Source organism: Geotrypetes seraphini, chromosome 1 (genome assembly GCF_902459505.1).
Source record: "Geotrypetes seraphini chromosome 1, aGeoSer1.1, whole genome shotgun sequence".
Classification (NCBI taxonomy): domain Eukaryota; kingdom Metazoa; phylum Chordata; class Amphibia; order Gymnophiona; family Dermophiidae; genus Geotrypetes; species Geotrypetes seraphini.
The window spans coordinates 25,587,698-25,604,077 of record NC_047084.1 but is presented as its reverse complement, the minus strand read 5'-3'; the positions used below and the strand labels follow the sequence as shown (position 1 = coordinate 25,604,077).

The following is a 16,380-nucleotide window of genomic DNA, read 5'->3' as shown; positions in this document are numbered from 1 at the left end:
AAGAAGTTAGCGTCACAACAAGAATGATTCATTTAAGATGCGTCCATGACATACAAAAGAGAAAACAAATTGCCAGCCCTTTCTCTTAATGTGCTGGGCCTATTAGAAGGCTAGAAACAGATTCAAGGTCCAACTTAGCTCTGAAAAGAATGCCTGCAAAGAAGTCAGTTGGAAGAAATATTTTAGAGAGGTGTCTTACATTCCAAACAACAGTCTACTTCTTTATTAAGAAGCCAAACAGCAAGTTAGTGGTGCGTGAATACTGAACTCCTTTTCACCCTTAAGAAGATGGTCCGTCTGGATCACTGGAAAGCATCACATTACAAAATAAGGTGGCTTGCCTAGACTGAAATTAAATGCTGGATTTTGATTGTACAGATGCAGCAACACATGAATTGTAGTCTGCAATCTTCTGATTGCTAAAAGAAATTACTGCATAAATCATGTAATATTCCAAAGAGTATAAATACTATAATTGATATATTAGGCTTTCTTCAAATACATCAGAAATCAAGGTTAAGGAATAATCAACAGATGATTGAAAACCTCTCAATAAACCAATGATAGCATGTGTGACTGGTTTTGTAAAGGGAGCTTGAATCACAAATGTTAGTTACAGTTATGCAAAGCTAGACCTATTTAAAGGTAATCTCAGTGTTACAAAGAGGGCAATTCTATGACAACGTACCTACAATGTGGCAAATATTCTATAAAAGAATGTAGGCACCTTCTTTCCTCCATAGAATACTAGCAAAACAAGTAAGATGTGTCTATCATTTCCACATGAGCACCTAGGCTGATGTAACTGCTCAGACCTAAATTGCTAAAACACACATCTTTATAGGGCTACCATATTTTGGGCCGCAAAACCCCGGACACATAGACCCGCCCAGTCCTGCCCCAGCCCCGCCCCCACAAAACCTCCTCTCTTCTTTCCTGACGAACACCGGCCACGCCTGGATATGTGTGATGTCATCCGCACATGCTCAGAGGCCCTCCAGATGCGTCCGGAGCTAGTCAGAGCGTTCCAAAACCCAGACAAACTGCTGGGTTTTGGAAAGTCCTTCCAGGCACCTGGTCTTCCCAGACCTACAGTATCATGTCATTTTACATGTGCAATCTTGCAACCTGCCCAGACTCTGCCTACGCTTACCCTTGCCTTCAAACTACATACTACAGCCCATGTTCTATAAACTTAACTTAGGTTCCAGTAGGCACCCTGCCTGTGCCTAAGTTAAATCCAAAATGCCATTTAAAGGTGGACTTAAAAGACAATTCAGGGCACCTATTGGTGCCTAAAAAAATGGCACCATAATCGTGCCTCTGGAGGCACTTTACAGTACCTAATGCCACCTTAGGCATGATTAACACCAGATGTGATGTTCAGCGCCATAAAGCACCAACATAGGTGTGATTCACGTCAAAGGTAGGTGCCAGAATTGTAAACCCTGACTTACATTATGGCACCTACCTTTGTCGGAGGAGTGCTTCTCTAAATGGAGTCATCGCTTGATTGACATGCGATTGGCTACCGTTTTTAAGGCGGCCACCAACAACGTCACCTTTTAGAACAGTGTTCTTCAACCACCGGTCCATGGACCAGTGCCGATCCACAGAAATTTCCTGCCGGTCCACAGGGCCAGCACAGCACGTACATCAGGCCCAAAACAGTGTTCTTCAACTGCCGGTCCACGGTGTGATCGATGCGGCGTTATCTTCGAGCCAGCTCCCTCTTCCTAACTGTTTCAGTGCACAAAGCCATGGGCAGTGGCTGCTAAGGGCATCCTGCGCCTGAACCGGAAGCCTTCTCTCTGACATTGCAATGTCAGAGGGAAGGGCTTCCAGATGAGGCATGGGACGTGCAAGGTGCAATTAGTACTATTATGGGGGCGGGGTCTGGGGTGGAGATTGGGTAGAGATGGGCGGGTTCTGGCCCACAACTTAGCCCAGTGTTCTTCAACCGCCGGGCCCCGGACCGATGCCGGTCCACAGAATAATTCTTTTATTTCTGCCGGTCCATAGGTGTAAAAAGGTTGAAAAACACTGTTTTAGAGAATCTGGGCCTACTGCTTTTAGGTGTCTTTTTTATAGAAAAGCGCAGAATTGACGTTTTGGCATTTATGAGCATATGTGCACATGTTCACACACATATAGCAGTGTTCTGATCAGTTCCACTCATACTTGATACGTAAATGTTTATGCCGACTTTAATAGAATTACCTCACTCACTCATTTACTTATTTATTTATACATACATACATAAATACTATTTGATATACTGCTCTTCAAAAAATAAAATCAAAGTGGTTTATACATTTCTCAAGCCAAAATCCCCTCAATCAAATACAGTGCAATAAAAAATAAAAACTATACACTTCTCCCTCCGTATTTGCGGTTTCAGCATTTGCGGTTTCAATTATTCACGGTTTTTAGCTTGCTGGCTCCTCCCCCCAAATTACATCAGCTTGCATAGAGAAATTGCTGATTCTAAACATTTACAGAGAAAATAGCTGATTCCCAGAACTTTGTTCACCGTGTTTTGCCTCTCCTTCAGAAACAGGTCAGGTCTCCCACCATGTTATTTGCAGTTTCATCATATTTACGATGGTTTGTTGTTGTTGTTTTTTAATCTTTATTGATTTTTAATCTAAAACAGTGTCATATAAATGAAAGAACAGTAGGTATTACATACATTATTTATTTAATTTTATTTATTTATTTATTTAATTTTCTATACCATTTTCCCAGGGGAGCTCAGAACGGTTTACATGCATTTATTCAGGTACTCAAGCATTTTTCCCTGTCTGTCCCAGTGGGCTCACAATCTATCTCAGTGGTTCCCAACCCTGTCCTGGAGGAACACCAGGCCAATTGGGTTTTCAGGCTAGCCCTAATGAATATGCATGAAGCAAATTTCATTGCCTATCACTTCCATCATATGCAAATCTCTCTCATGCATATTCATTAGGGCTAGCCTGAAAACCCGATTGGCCTGGTGTTCCTCCAGGACAGGGTTGGGAATCACTGATCTATCTAATGTACCTGGGGGCAATAGGGGAATTAAGTGACTTGCCCAGTGTCACAAGGAGCAGCGTGGGATTGAACCCACAACCTCAGGGTGCTGAGGCTGTAGCTTTAACCACTGCGCCACACTCTCCCCCTTACACTCCCCATTACACTAATATCTGTATAAGTAACATATATATCATTCAAGACAGTATATTTCTGTGTCTTGTTGGCCACAAATTTGGATTTGGAGATTGAAATGTACAGCGTCAACATCTATGAGGCAAACATGGTTATTTTTGTTACATAGGATTTTTTGGACCCCAGTTCGATTAAATAAAATAGATAGTTCTAAGTCTAATAGATGCTGGCATTGTTATATTGATATAGGGACTATGGATCATCTGCTATATTTTTGTCCGTTTATATTTATATTCTGGAAGTCAATCTGGGGACAAATAAATTTAGTTTTGGATTCAAATGTTCCACTATCATATGAAGCTATAATTTGTGGAACAATTTTACATGTGAATCCCACTCTAGATAAATATAAGAGTCATCTATTTATGATTATGACAGGTGTAGCCATTCAATTAATCACGAGTAACTGGAAGAACCATGATAGAATAAGCTACACTTTTTGGTGGGTGAACGTATGCACTACGTATAGATATGAAAGAATTAATGCAGAGTGTAGGGGACTTAGTGGTGTTTTTAATAAAGTTTGGAGCCCATTGACTAAATTTGTGAAATTATAATAATATATTTATCCTATTTTTCCTTTTGTTCAGTTACCTTTACACATCCATGGGGGGAGTGGGGGGTTAGAGGGGAGGGAATAAATATCGATGGAGACATTTAGGTAACTTTATTCTTCAATTATACTATATATTATATTATGTTATATTTTATTACTATTATATGTAGGGAAACTGAAATTCACGATGGTTTTTAATAGAAAGCAGCAAATAACATAAAAAAGTTATTCGCGGTTTTTCAGTATTTACGGTTCTGTTAATCCCCTATCACAGCAAATACAGAAGGAGAAGTGTACACGCAACAAAAATATTCCAAAAGTATCATAACACTCATTTCAAACCAATCAGTGCCCTAGTGCAGTGGTTCTTAAACCTGTCCTGGCAGACCCCCCTCCCCCTCCCCAGCCAGTCTAGTTTTCAAGATATCCCTAATGAATTTGCATGAGGCAGATCTGCATATAATAGAGATGTCAGGCATGCAAATCTAACTCATGCATATTCATTAACTCCTCATTAGTAAACGGAAAACCTGTATCCATCTATCGCTTCAATTGCTAACCTCTAACTTCACAGGGAAGCAATTATACTCAAGACTAACAGTTTAACATTCAAATATTTTATTAAACTATTGGTTTATCACCTTGTTACAGAAAATACTTTCTCAATCATTATAAAATTACTGAAATAGCCATATACACAAAATTACACAAGAGAGACCAAACATTCACACACTAAACACCATTCATTACATCTTCAAACCTGCCTTTGTCCTTATTCATCATATATTTAGTTCCTTTTTCCAAAACTGCTAGATATATCAATGTGTTCATTAACTCCAGATCCCATGTTGATCCTTAAACGATCATTGAATGTTCTGCCATCTCATAAAGGTTCTTCTACACATAATATGCAGTGTAGCCCAACACTAAGCTGTGTTTCGCTGTTACGCATCTTCAGGAGCTGTGTCTGTAAGGACTCCAAGTGTCATTTGTTATCTCCTTGAAGCAGCTCAGGGGGGAACATACCAATCTCCTCCATGCTTCACATCTCCCACTCTCAAATTGATCTGAATGTTAAACTGTTAGTCTTGAGTTTAACAGATGCCCTGTGGAGTTAGATGCATGTTCATTAGGGATATCTTGAAAACTCAACTGTAGGGATTCCCCTGGACAGGTTTTAAGAGCCACTGCCCTAGTGTTTCAGTGATACTTCATGATTCAAGAAAAGGAGCACAGTGTGCCTGGTCTTCAAAACCCATCTTTATTGGTAGCAAATAAAATATATGCAAACAGTGTATAAAAGTATTTCAGCGTCACTCTATGTGAGAAAGCCGCTGAAAGTCTGAATTTGGATTTCATTAATGGTTGTTTTTTTTATCTTTTTGGTGGAATTTGGATTTCATTAGTGCTTTGTTTTTATCACTTGGGTAAGTATATGAATTTTCCATTTTACTTCACATCATTCATTTAGAGAAAAATGAATGTACGATGTTGGTTTTCAAAACGGGATTGGACGAGTTCCTGAAGGAAAAGGGGATTGAGGGGTATAATTAGAGGGATACTATACAAGACTATACTATACAGGATGAAATGTTTTAGAGTAATAGATCACTTATAGGTCATTGACCTGGAGGGCCGCCACGGGAGCGGACTGCTGGGCATGATGGACCTATGGTCTGACTCGGCAGAGGCGATGCTTATGTTCTTATGTTCATGTTGTGTTATTTATATCATGCGGCATTCTATATGATTGCATGTTACTGGACTCATGATGTAGGCACCAAAGCCGAAACATGGGCCGTGTCGAGTCCATGATCTGAATTTATTATCTGCCATATATCTATGACTTTTTATACTGTTTGCAGATATTTTAATTGCTACCAGTAAAGAAGAGTTTTGAAGTCCAGGCACGCTCTGCTCCTTTTCTTGGATCTTGCTGCTGTCTCTGCACTATCTCCTCCAAAAAACAGATAAACCCTTGGTTCAACTCTTTGCTGATCTTTCTTAAATGTCAGCTGTGTTCACTGGAACACAAGTGGCGCTCCAATTCGACTTTACCTAACTTCTACAAATATAAGGAGCACTCGCAATTCTATAAATAAAAAAAAACAACAACAACAAAAAAACACTAAACACGGTAAAGAAAAAATATTATACAAGGTGCATCACCAGAGCAAGGAACTCACCTGCCCTTTTCTCCATCCTCAAAAAACTTACTTAATTTAAACAGAAGCAAGTCATTTCAAACACGGATTCTCCCTCAGCTCAAAATCTCGCTGACTTTTTCCAAGAAAAGATCAACACACAAATAAAGTTAGTTTAACATTTCACCTCAAAGATGTAAAGCTTAATTCACTATGCTCTTCCTGCTCCAACTTCTCTCTTCCTTATTTAAAAGATGTCCAACATATTATGCAATCTCTTAATCTAAAAGGTATGAATTCTGAGGCCATTCCACCGTTTATTCTAAAATGTTATTTCTGGTTTTGGCCCATACATCCTCAAATTCATTAACAAGAGCCTTACCACAGCTACAATGCCAAAAGCTTGGAAGGACTCAGTTATTTGTCCTATAATCAAAAATCAAAAGGGAAGTGCTCATGCAATGCTCTAACTATAGACCAATCACAAACCTCCCATTCCTAGCTAAATTAACAGATCGTATTTAATCAAATTTCATACTTTGCAAATAAAACACAAATACTACATCCTAATCAAATGGGGTTTTGTAAAAATCACTCTACAGAACATTTCCTACTAGGTTTAACAACCTCCATACAATACTTCCTCGACCAACACAAATCAGTTATTCATGTCTCATTGGACATTTCAACAGCCTTTGATACAATAGATCATCAACTTCTACTTAAAAGTCTAGATTCGGTCGGTATTTCCAACCAAATTCTTGGATGGTTCACCTCCTATTTTACTGACTGTACTTCCACGGTGACCTTCAATAACTTCATGTCTACAACTTTCCAAAATAACTTTGGCATTCCCCAAGGTTCCATACTTTCTCCTCTTCTTTTTAACATCTATCTGGCTGCTTTATTGACTCTTTGTCAATCAATCGGTTTCATGGCCTTTGCATACACCGATGATATACAGATCATTCACCCTATCGATCCCACCAACACCATTGACAACACCATAATCTTGAAATCAGATAATATCAGACATTGACTAAGCGAAAAACATGCTCTCTCTCAGTATTTCTAAAACAAATTGTCTTCTTTTTCCATGGAAAGATAATATTCAACTTGTATCTCCTTTATCCATCGATAGCACTCCAATCAAATCAGTCAGTACAGTCAAAATCTTGGGTGTTATCATCGATAGTAAGTTAACTTATCATCCTCAAATCAATGCAGTAGTCAAAAATTGCTTCTAAAAACTCAGAATGATTAGGTCATTAGCTTGCATCCTGGATCCTCAATCTCTAAACATATTGATTCACCTTCTTATCATTTCTAAAATTGATTACTGCAACTTGTTTTACAAAGGTATATGTCAGAAAGATATTAGACGCCTTCAGATAATTCAAAATACTGTCATTAAAATCATTACAAACACTAAAAAATACGATCATGTCACCCTTCTCTTAAAAAAAGCTCATTGGCTTCCAATACATCACAAAATAACATATAAAATCGCTGTCCTAATATTCAAAACCCACAAACCAATTAACCTGCCTTTATCGATAGACTTCTCATCCCACACAATCCCCCCCCCCCAGAACCCTAAGATCCATCACCTAGCATCTATTCCACGTGCCCTCATTAAAGATTATTAACATAACTACTTAAGATTATTAGGGCTACTACTTTTTCAGTTACAGTTCCCATGATCTGGAATTCACTGCCAACCAATATTAGGGCAGAGCAGAACCTGGACAAATTCAAAGGAGGATTAAAATGCTTCCTCTTTAAAGACGCCTTTGAATATTGACCTTTTCACTCAACACTTTTTGGTTCCAACAGTAAACAGATCTCTCTCCCTTCCCTCCTTTTGTTTTCTCCTTCAGTGTCAGCTTTACTTTTAAATATTGCAGTTCTCCCCTCTTACCTCTCGTCTAATTGTAAATCAATATTATGTCTTGTTTAAATTATGTCTTTTGATTGTGTTCCCTGTTTTATCATTGTTAAATGCTTAGAATTCCTGATAGGCGTTTAATCAAATTTTAATAAAACTTGGACTTTTTAATCGATAATAATAAACTTGGGGCTCCATTTACTAAGCTGCGATAGCAGCTTTAGCGCGCACTGAATTGCCGCACGCGCTAGAAGCTAACACCAGCATTGAGCTGGCGTTAGTTCTAGTTGCGTAGTGCGGGTTTAGCGTGCGCTAATATTCTGTCTGCGCTAAAAACGCTATCGCAGCTTATTAAAAGGAGCCCTTGGTCTTCTTCGTGGTTGCTAGTCAGTTATGTGTCATGAAATATTCTTTCTGAAATAGATTTGTTGGGATTAACATAGCAGCTTCATCATTTAAGTCATGTAAAATCCTATATAATAAAACCCTAGCCGCGCATGCGCACTCCTACTTGCGTGTTCCATTTTCCCTGATCCATGAGATGTAGGTCCATGGCTGCAGGAGTGCGCATGCGCGAGTCCCCAGCCTTACTGCTTCCCAGCACCTACCTACACTTGCCGGCAGGACTGGCAGCCAGCGCTGGTCTCCTTGCTCTCAACAAGATCGCAGTGTCGGCTCCTCTCATGAGCCGCACCAGCGCCGGAGAACCCTTCTGACGCTGGCGGGGATCGAGAGGAGCCGACGCGACACTCACCTGGAGCAGGCCAGACCGCGGTGCGGGCAGGAAACCGCTAACAGAAAAGACTCCAGCCGCGAGCCGCTCAATGGGACCAGGCAGGCAGCCACGCGAGGGAGGGCAACAGAACGAAAAAAAGGTAACGTGCAGGGAGAAGCTGGGCCTGCCTGCGGGGAACACAATAAGGGAAGGGGGGGCCCTTGGAGCAGGCTAGACCACGGGAAGGGAAGGGAGAGGGGCCAAAAGGAGCAGGCCACATCGTGGTAAGAGTAGGGAAGGGGGGTGGGGGAAAATGCTGCTACTGCTGCACAGGGACCTGGAGGGGGAGGGAAATGCTGTTGCAGCTGCACAGGGAAATGCAGGGAAAGAATGACAGACAGACAGCAGGAGGGAGGGAGACAGAAAGAAAAGAAGAAAGACAGAGGGGCAGGGAGAGGGACAGAAAGACAGAGAAAGGGGGCCAGGGAGAGAGAGAGACAGTGGGAGAGAGAGAGAGAGACAGTGGGAGAGAGAGAGACAGAAAGACAGACAGACATATATTCTAGCACCCATTAATGTAACGGACTTAATGACTAGTAAGGGAATAAAAACCCAGTACAATCATGGACTATCTTGGAATTAATGCACAGTAAACTACCACACACTGTCAGCAATGCAGTTGCACTTAGCACCTCCTATCTGCTTACTGCATCTATTTAGGGGGCCGTAAATGCATCTGTGCTATCACTATACTTGCCGTGTAGTAAAAGTTTTTTCTGTATGGTAATTGTAAGGGAAAATACTGTAAACACCCTCAACAGTTACCACACAATTACCAAACACTTGGAGATATTCTGGCTACCTTCTGAAGTTTGACCTGAAATCTTACCACCTGTATTTTTCAAAAAAACACCATCTTGAAGACCTCTCTTGAACTATTTGCATGGTGTTAGAAGAATCAGTGCATTAGCACTCTATTTTGCATACATTCATACTGGTGGAAATGGAGATTTCCAAAATGAAATAAAAATCATGGCAAAAAAAAATGTTCCCTCCCCCCTTTTACAAAACCATGAAAGCAATTTTTAGGACAGGCCGGTGCGCTGAATGCTTTGCGCTGCTCCCAACACTCATAGAATTCCTATGAGTGTCGGGAGCAGGGCAGCGCATTCAGTGTGCCCGCCTGCGCTAAAAACTACTTCCATAGTTTTGTAAAAGGGGGGGGAGGAGACGATGTTAGCATGCGTTTTCCGGCTATCGACTATATTACATAAAGGTATATTTTTCCAACGACTGCATCTACAAGTTTACAAAATTATCAATAGCTAAATTTTCTGTACCTTTAATTGCAAACTGCTCAGTGCTGAGAAGGATTCAGATCCAGCAACATTAGCATCTACACCGGCATTTGACTCAAAAGGATTAAATTCTTCCCCACTACCAGCCAGTGGCCCCGAGGAATTCAGATGTGTCTGAGGATAACAGCTTCTAGGTCGGATAGAATTTCCTTCTCCTTCACTGTCTGCATCAAGATCATCAAGACTGGAGCTAAAATAGAGAATAAAAATAATTTCATGTCATTTATTTAACCTAAGGGGGAATTCATCAAGGGGCACTAACCGTGTTAGTATGTGCTAAACACTAAGATGCCTATAGGAATATAATGAGCATCTTGGCATTTAGTGATGAATTCTCCCCTTAATCTCCTAACTGTAGCTCAAAATGATGTATATAAAATTGGATACAAAAACATATCATTTCTCTATAAAATAATCAAGTACATATAAATATCAGTTCTTAGAGACATTGAAGTATCCATACATTCAAAAAAATGAGAGGAAAAAGTCTCAAAGAGCTCCAAGCTAATGAAAGTCTTCGAGGGGGGTGCTGAAAATTTCTCAGCCCGACCAACCAACTTCCTAACTTCTGAGCGTTATTTTGCCACTGTAGCTGAAAAGAGTGTTATCTTATTTCATTCCATGCCAATTTGCAAGAACAAAATTCTATGTTTTTTGACATTATTTCAGATCACAGCGTTATTTGCTCCTTCTACACACTTATCCTTATGAAATTGGTTTTCATATTTGGTTTGTTATTAAGCCAAAACACGTTGCATGTCGAGCCCATGACTTGCCAGGTGTTTTTATGACCGATTGACTTTCTTGTGCATGTGCTGCACTATTTGGTTGCTATTAAAGTGGGTTTTGAAGACCAGGCTCATTTTGCTCTCTTCTATTAGATTTTCATGTTCCCTGTGCAGAAGTGACTGTCTCCTTTGTTATTGTGAGACTATTGATTGAACCATATCCTTGTCATTCTCTTCTTGGTTGAGCTGAGAACTTTACAGCATCCCTTCGTATGGAGCTTAAACTCTTCATCATTGACAAAAAAAATCTCTCTTCTATGATATGAAAACATATATTTAGATTATATTATCCAGTTATAATAACCCCCCCCCCCAAAAAAAAAAAAAAAGAAAAGCCCACATAACTGGTGATTGCACTGAATCTCCTGTTGATATTCAAAAGTATTTTTGCTAGACTATGGCCAATGAAGGCCTGCATTTCACTTTTGCTGCTTCAGGGCTTGTGGACAAAAGTTAAAAGTAGTCTTCTGTTAGTCTCCAGCAGCAACAGTTTAAGCTCCATGGGTTTTCATTAGCTTGGAGCTCTTTGAGGCTTTTTTCTCCCATTTTTTTGAAATGTATGGATATTTCAGTGTCGCTAAGAACTGATATACAGGGTGCCCACAAAAACACTCCTTGATTTTAAATGGTTACAAAATCAAAACTTATTGGAATATGTTTATAAATAAGATGACAGCAAATACAAGACCCCAAAAGCATGGTTAGCAAGATCTTACACAACCGCTTGCACTTTCACCCTTATAAGCTGCAATTGGTGCAGAAGTTATAACGTTCAGACAATGAAACACGACAAAATGACCAGGTGTTCCTCAAGTGGCCCCTGAGATCACCGGACATTACTGTGTTGCGATTTTTTTCCTTTGGGTATTCGTACCTCCACTACCCGCAACTATGGATGATCTGCAGGAACGCATCACTGAAGCTATATATGCGATCACGCCGTATATGCTTCGGAGAGTCTGGACCGAGCTCGATTATCGCATCGATGTTTGCCAAATAACAGGTGGAGCGCACATCGAGTGTATGTAATCAACAGATACCATATAAAACTTTATGAGTTGATGAAACTGTAGCCTCAAAGGTAAAAGAATATTCCAATAAATTTTGGTTTAGTAACCATTTAAAATCAAGGAGTGTTTTTGTAGGCACCCTGTATATCTGTACTTTTTGGATTGGATTTATTGCATTTGATATACCGCTTGTATATGAGTATTAAGTGGTTTAATACATTAGGCACCTTGACCTACCCTCTCTGTCCCAAATGGGCTCACAATCTAACTATAGTACCTAAGAGAAAACATCATTTATATAACAAAGATATATAAAAAGGAGGAAAAAAGGAAGATACCCCAGGGAAAAATTTCAGAACATTAGTAACAAAGAACCCAAAGATCCAAGAAAAGTAAAGTAATATGGTTACTTTGCAAGGAAAAAGATAAAATAGAAATCTAACAATATAATACTGTATATAAATATCAGTATCAAGGCAGAAAATAAGAGAAATAAAAGTAAAAGAAACAAAAAGCAGAAATGAAACAAACTCAGCAAAATAATAAAAAAGAAGTTATAAAATAAAATAAGACAAACTCCAGTTTGTTATTAGATCCAAGCTTCATTCTGGTCCAATACAGCGGTACATCAGTCTTAACTTCACCATATATAGTGGTACCTTGGTTTATGAGCATAATTTGTTCCAGAAGCATGCTCGTAAGCCAAAGCACTCGTATATGAAAGCAAAGTTCTCCATAGGCCATAATGCAAACTCAGAAGATTTGTTCCACAACCAAAGTTTGCAATGGTGGACCAAGGGTGGGTACCTGCCTGTGGGTGCTGCAGCGCTTTCAGCGTGGTGCGGCTGCCCTCCCACTTCAGCTGATGCCTCTGCCGTCCACCAGCGCCTCCCGCTTCTTATTCAAGCCGGCCGCCATCCTGCAGAAGCATGCGCAGGACCTCTCAACTCCCGAGTCAAGCCGGCACCGCCCCGACAACGTACTCACCACGTACAAGCACGCAGGAGCGTGTTGTCAGAGCTGCGCCGGCTTGACTCGGGAGTTGAGAGGTCCTGCGCATGCTTCTGCAGGATGGCGGCCGGCTTGAATAAGAAGCAGGAGGCGCTGGTGGACGGCAGAGGCATCGGCCGAAGCGGGAGGGCAGCCACACGAGGGACCCCGAGGGAAGGAAGCCACCACGCTGAAAGCGCTGCAGCACCCACAGGCAGGTATCCACCCCTGGGCCACCATTGCTGAGTGCTCATTTATCAGGGCGGTGCTCGATTTGCCGAGACAAAAGTTTGCTGAGTGTTTTGCTCGTCTTGCAAAACACTCGCGAACCGCGTTACTCGCAAACCGAGGTTCCACTGTATTTATGTTTGTGTTCCGGTAGCAAACTCCAAGATTGTAGAGCAAGGAAGGATGAACCCTCTAGATTAACTCCAGCAAAGCCTGGGAGATGGACACAAGCGGGAAATCAGGGTAAGAAGCAGGGTGCAGAAACCATGAAGGGCATGCAATCACCAAGCCAAATTCGCCGCGATTGCCATGGGAGGCAGCTCCAGGCCAGACCAGAGATGAATACCAGCAGGCCCAAAAGAACACAGCAGGAATATACAACACACTGCATGGAACTCTATGAATGGCAGAGCAGCACAGAGCGTTCAGTGTGCCGGCCAGCACTAAAATCCTCTTGCACGGCTTTGTAAAAGGGGGCAATGCAGTAACCACTAGGGGCTGTCATTACAGGTGCTACATTAAATTTGCAGATAGCATGCAATACTGTGCTTAGAGTTGGTACAGGACCCGATTCTATAAATAACACCCCAAAAAATTGACGCTACCTAGAACACCACTTACTCCCCCTTTAATCAAACTGCACTAGAGGTTTTTAGCGCAGGCTGGCGAGGTAAGTGCGCCAACACTCACAGGGATTCTACGAGCGTCGAAGCATTTACCGCACCGACCTGTGCTACAAACCACTAGTGCAGCTTGATAAAAGGGGCCGTTAGTGCGATTCTATAAGGTGTGCGTACCTTTTATAGAACTGCACTAAACACTTGTGCATTGAATAACCTAGGCCAGCTATGCCTGCACCTAAGTTCTGCACAGACCGGGCATATTTTACAACAATGTGCATAACTTTTAAGGATGCCCATGATCCAGCCAGACCCTGACCCTTGCCATGCCCCCTTTCCATATTCTGGAACTGGTGCATACTTTTTATAGAACTACACTAAGTTGTGTGCATAACTTTTAACTGTGCAAATTAGCATCAATTACAATGTGTTAACTGCCAAATACTGGTCCTGATTAGGCCAATTAAGATGTGCACACAAATCAGTGCACAACTTAAGACACCATACATTGGCGTTGAGGTTTTGTGTCTTCTATTTAGGAGGTGGTAATAACCGCAAGAGTTGCAATTAGCACATTATTTGCAACTTGCTAATCAGACAGGGGAAAATTCTATAAACAACGCCAAAAAATGGATACTGAAAAAAGTCAACATTAAGAATTGTTCTAAAAATGGAGCATGTCCTTTATAGAAGAGCACTTAGTACTAATTTCCGTGCTTAACCTTGGGCACCAGACTTAGGCCTGTGAAATATAGAAACATGACGGCAGATAAAGGCCAAATGTCCCATGCAGTCTCCACATCCACAACATCCACTCTCTCATCCTCTTCCTAAGTGAGCCCACTGCCTGTCCCAAGCTATCTTGAATTCAGATACAGTCTTCATTTCCACCGCCTCCACTGGGAGGCTATTCCATGCATCTACTATCCTTTCTGTGAGGCTTGGTGTACATGCTAGTACCCAAAGAGAGGCATGCTTTCCCAGTGTTCTATAACTGTACCTAACTTTTTAGAATGATCCGAACTTCCCATGCTCCTCCCCTGGGCAAACCCCCTTTTGAAATATAAGAACATAATAATAGCTTTACTGGGTCAGACCAATGGTCCATCTAGCCCAGTATCCAGTCTTCACGGAGGCCAATCCAAGTCACAAGTACCTGGCAAAAACCCAAACAGTAGCAGCATTCCATGCCACTGATTCAGGGCAAGCAGCGGCTTCCCCCATATCTGTTTCAACAGCAGACTATGGACTTTTCCTCCAGGAATTTGACCAAACCTTTTTTAAAACCAGCTACATTAACCGTTCTTACTATATCCTCTGGCAATGCATTCCAGAGCTTAACTATTCTCTGAGTGGAAAAATATTTCCTCTTATTGGTTTTAAAAGTATTACTGTACTCTCTAACTTCATCGAGTGTCCCCCTAGTCTTTTGTAAATCATGATGCAGTAAAAAATCGATCCACTTGTATCCATTCTACACTTCAATCATATCTCCCCTCAGCCGTCTCTTTTCCAAGCTAAAGAGCCTTAACCTCTTTAGACTTTCCTCATTCGAGAGGAGTTCCATTCCCTTTATTATCTTGGTCACTCTTCTTTTAAACCTTTTCAAGTGCCACTATATCTTTTTTGAGATAAGAAGACCAGAACTGAATGCAGTACTCAAGGTGGGGATCGCACCATTGAGCGATACAGAGGCATTATAACATTCTTAGTCTTGTTTACCATCCTTTTTCTAATAATTCCTAGCATCTTGTTTGCTTTCTTGGCCGCCACTGCACATTGGGCGGAAGGTTTCAGCATATTGTCCACGATGATACCCAGATCCTTTTCTTAATCCCCAAGGTGGAACCTAGCATCCAGTAACTATGATTTGGATTATTCTTCCCAATGTGCATCACTTTGCATTTGTCCACATTAAATTTTATTTGCCATTTGGACATCCAGTCTTCCAGTTTCCTAAGGTCTTCCTTCAGTTTTTCACAGTCCACATGCATTTTAACAACTTTATGTGCTATGGGAGTTATGCACCCTACCTCATACCATATATATAATACGAGAATAATGTCTTCCATATCTATTCTCTGCCCATGACACACACCCTAATAAAAAAAGCGCTTATTGCATAGAATAACATAAAATAGCCATCTTCACATTCAAAACCTTACAATCCAATGAACCTGCTTTCATTGACAGAATCCTTATCCCCTATGATCTTCCCAGAGCTCTGAGATCCACCTCTCAACATCTCCTTCACGTCCCCTCCTTAAAAATTATGGGCACTCGTCAAACCACCTCTTTCTCAGCTACAGCCCTCACAATCTGGAATTCTTTACCAAATACCCTGAGGGCTGAACAAAACTTAGATAAATTCAAAGGTGGACTAAAGTGGTTCCTTTTCAAAGCGGCACCTTTGAGTAATAACCTCTTCCTGTTACCTCTTACTTTTTCTACACTCTCTCCACTTCCAACCTCTTTTTCAAAGAGGACCTTCTCCCTCCTCATCCTCGTGTTTCTTCCTTTCTATGTCTGCTTTTCCTGTAAATATTGTATTTCACCAAAACTTACCTATTGTTTTTATTTTAAGTCCTCAATTTGTCTTGTCGATATATCCTTGTAAGTTTTTCCCCTTGTTTTTAATATTGTAAAACGCTTAGAATTCATGATAGGCATTTCAACAAATTTTAATAAAACTTGGAAACTTAGTAAAACCCACGATTGTGTGGTAGAAGTTACCATGTTGTCAACAGCACATTAAGGGCCAGATTCTATAAACAGTGTCTAGTGGCGCCTACACTACAAACACCGCTCAGCGCAGTTGTTAATCAACTGCTAGGCATTGTTTATAGAATTCTGCCTAAAAGCACCTAGGTGTACTT

The 16,380-nt window shown here is 40.9% G+C and overlaps 1 protein-coding gene across 7 annotated transcripts in view; it reads right to left on the bottom strand.

Annotated features, from left to right (window-relative positions):
• ARHGEF28 (Rho guanine nucleotide exchange factor 28) overlaps positions 1-16,380 on the bottom strand; it is a 524,944-nt gene that overhangs the window by 178,525 nt on the left and 330,039 nt on the right. For all 7 annotated transcript variants that reach the window (XM_033929274.1, XM_033929277.1, XM_033929278.1 and 4 more), the window contains one exon: positions 9,851-10,058. In XM_033929274.1, coding sequence (XP_033785165.1) covers positions 9,851-10,058 — 208 coding nt within the window. The remainder of the gene's footprint in view (positions 1-9,850; positions 10,059-16,380) is intronic.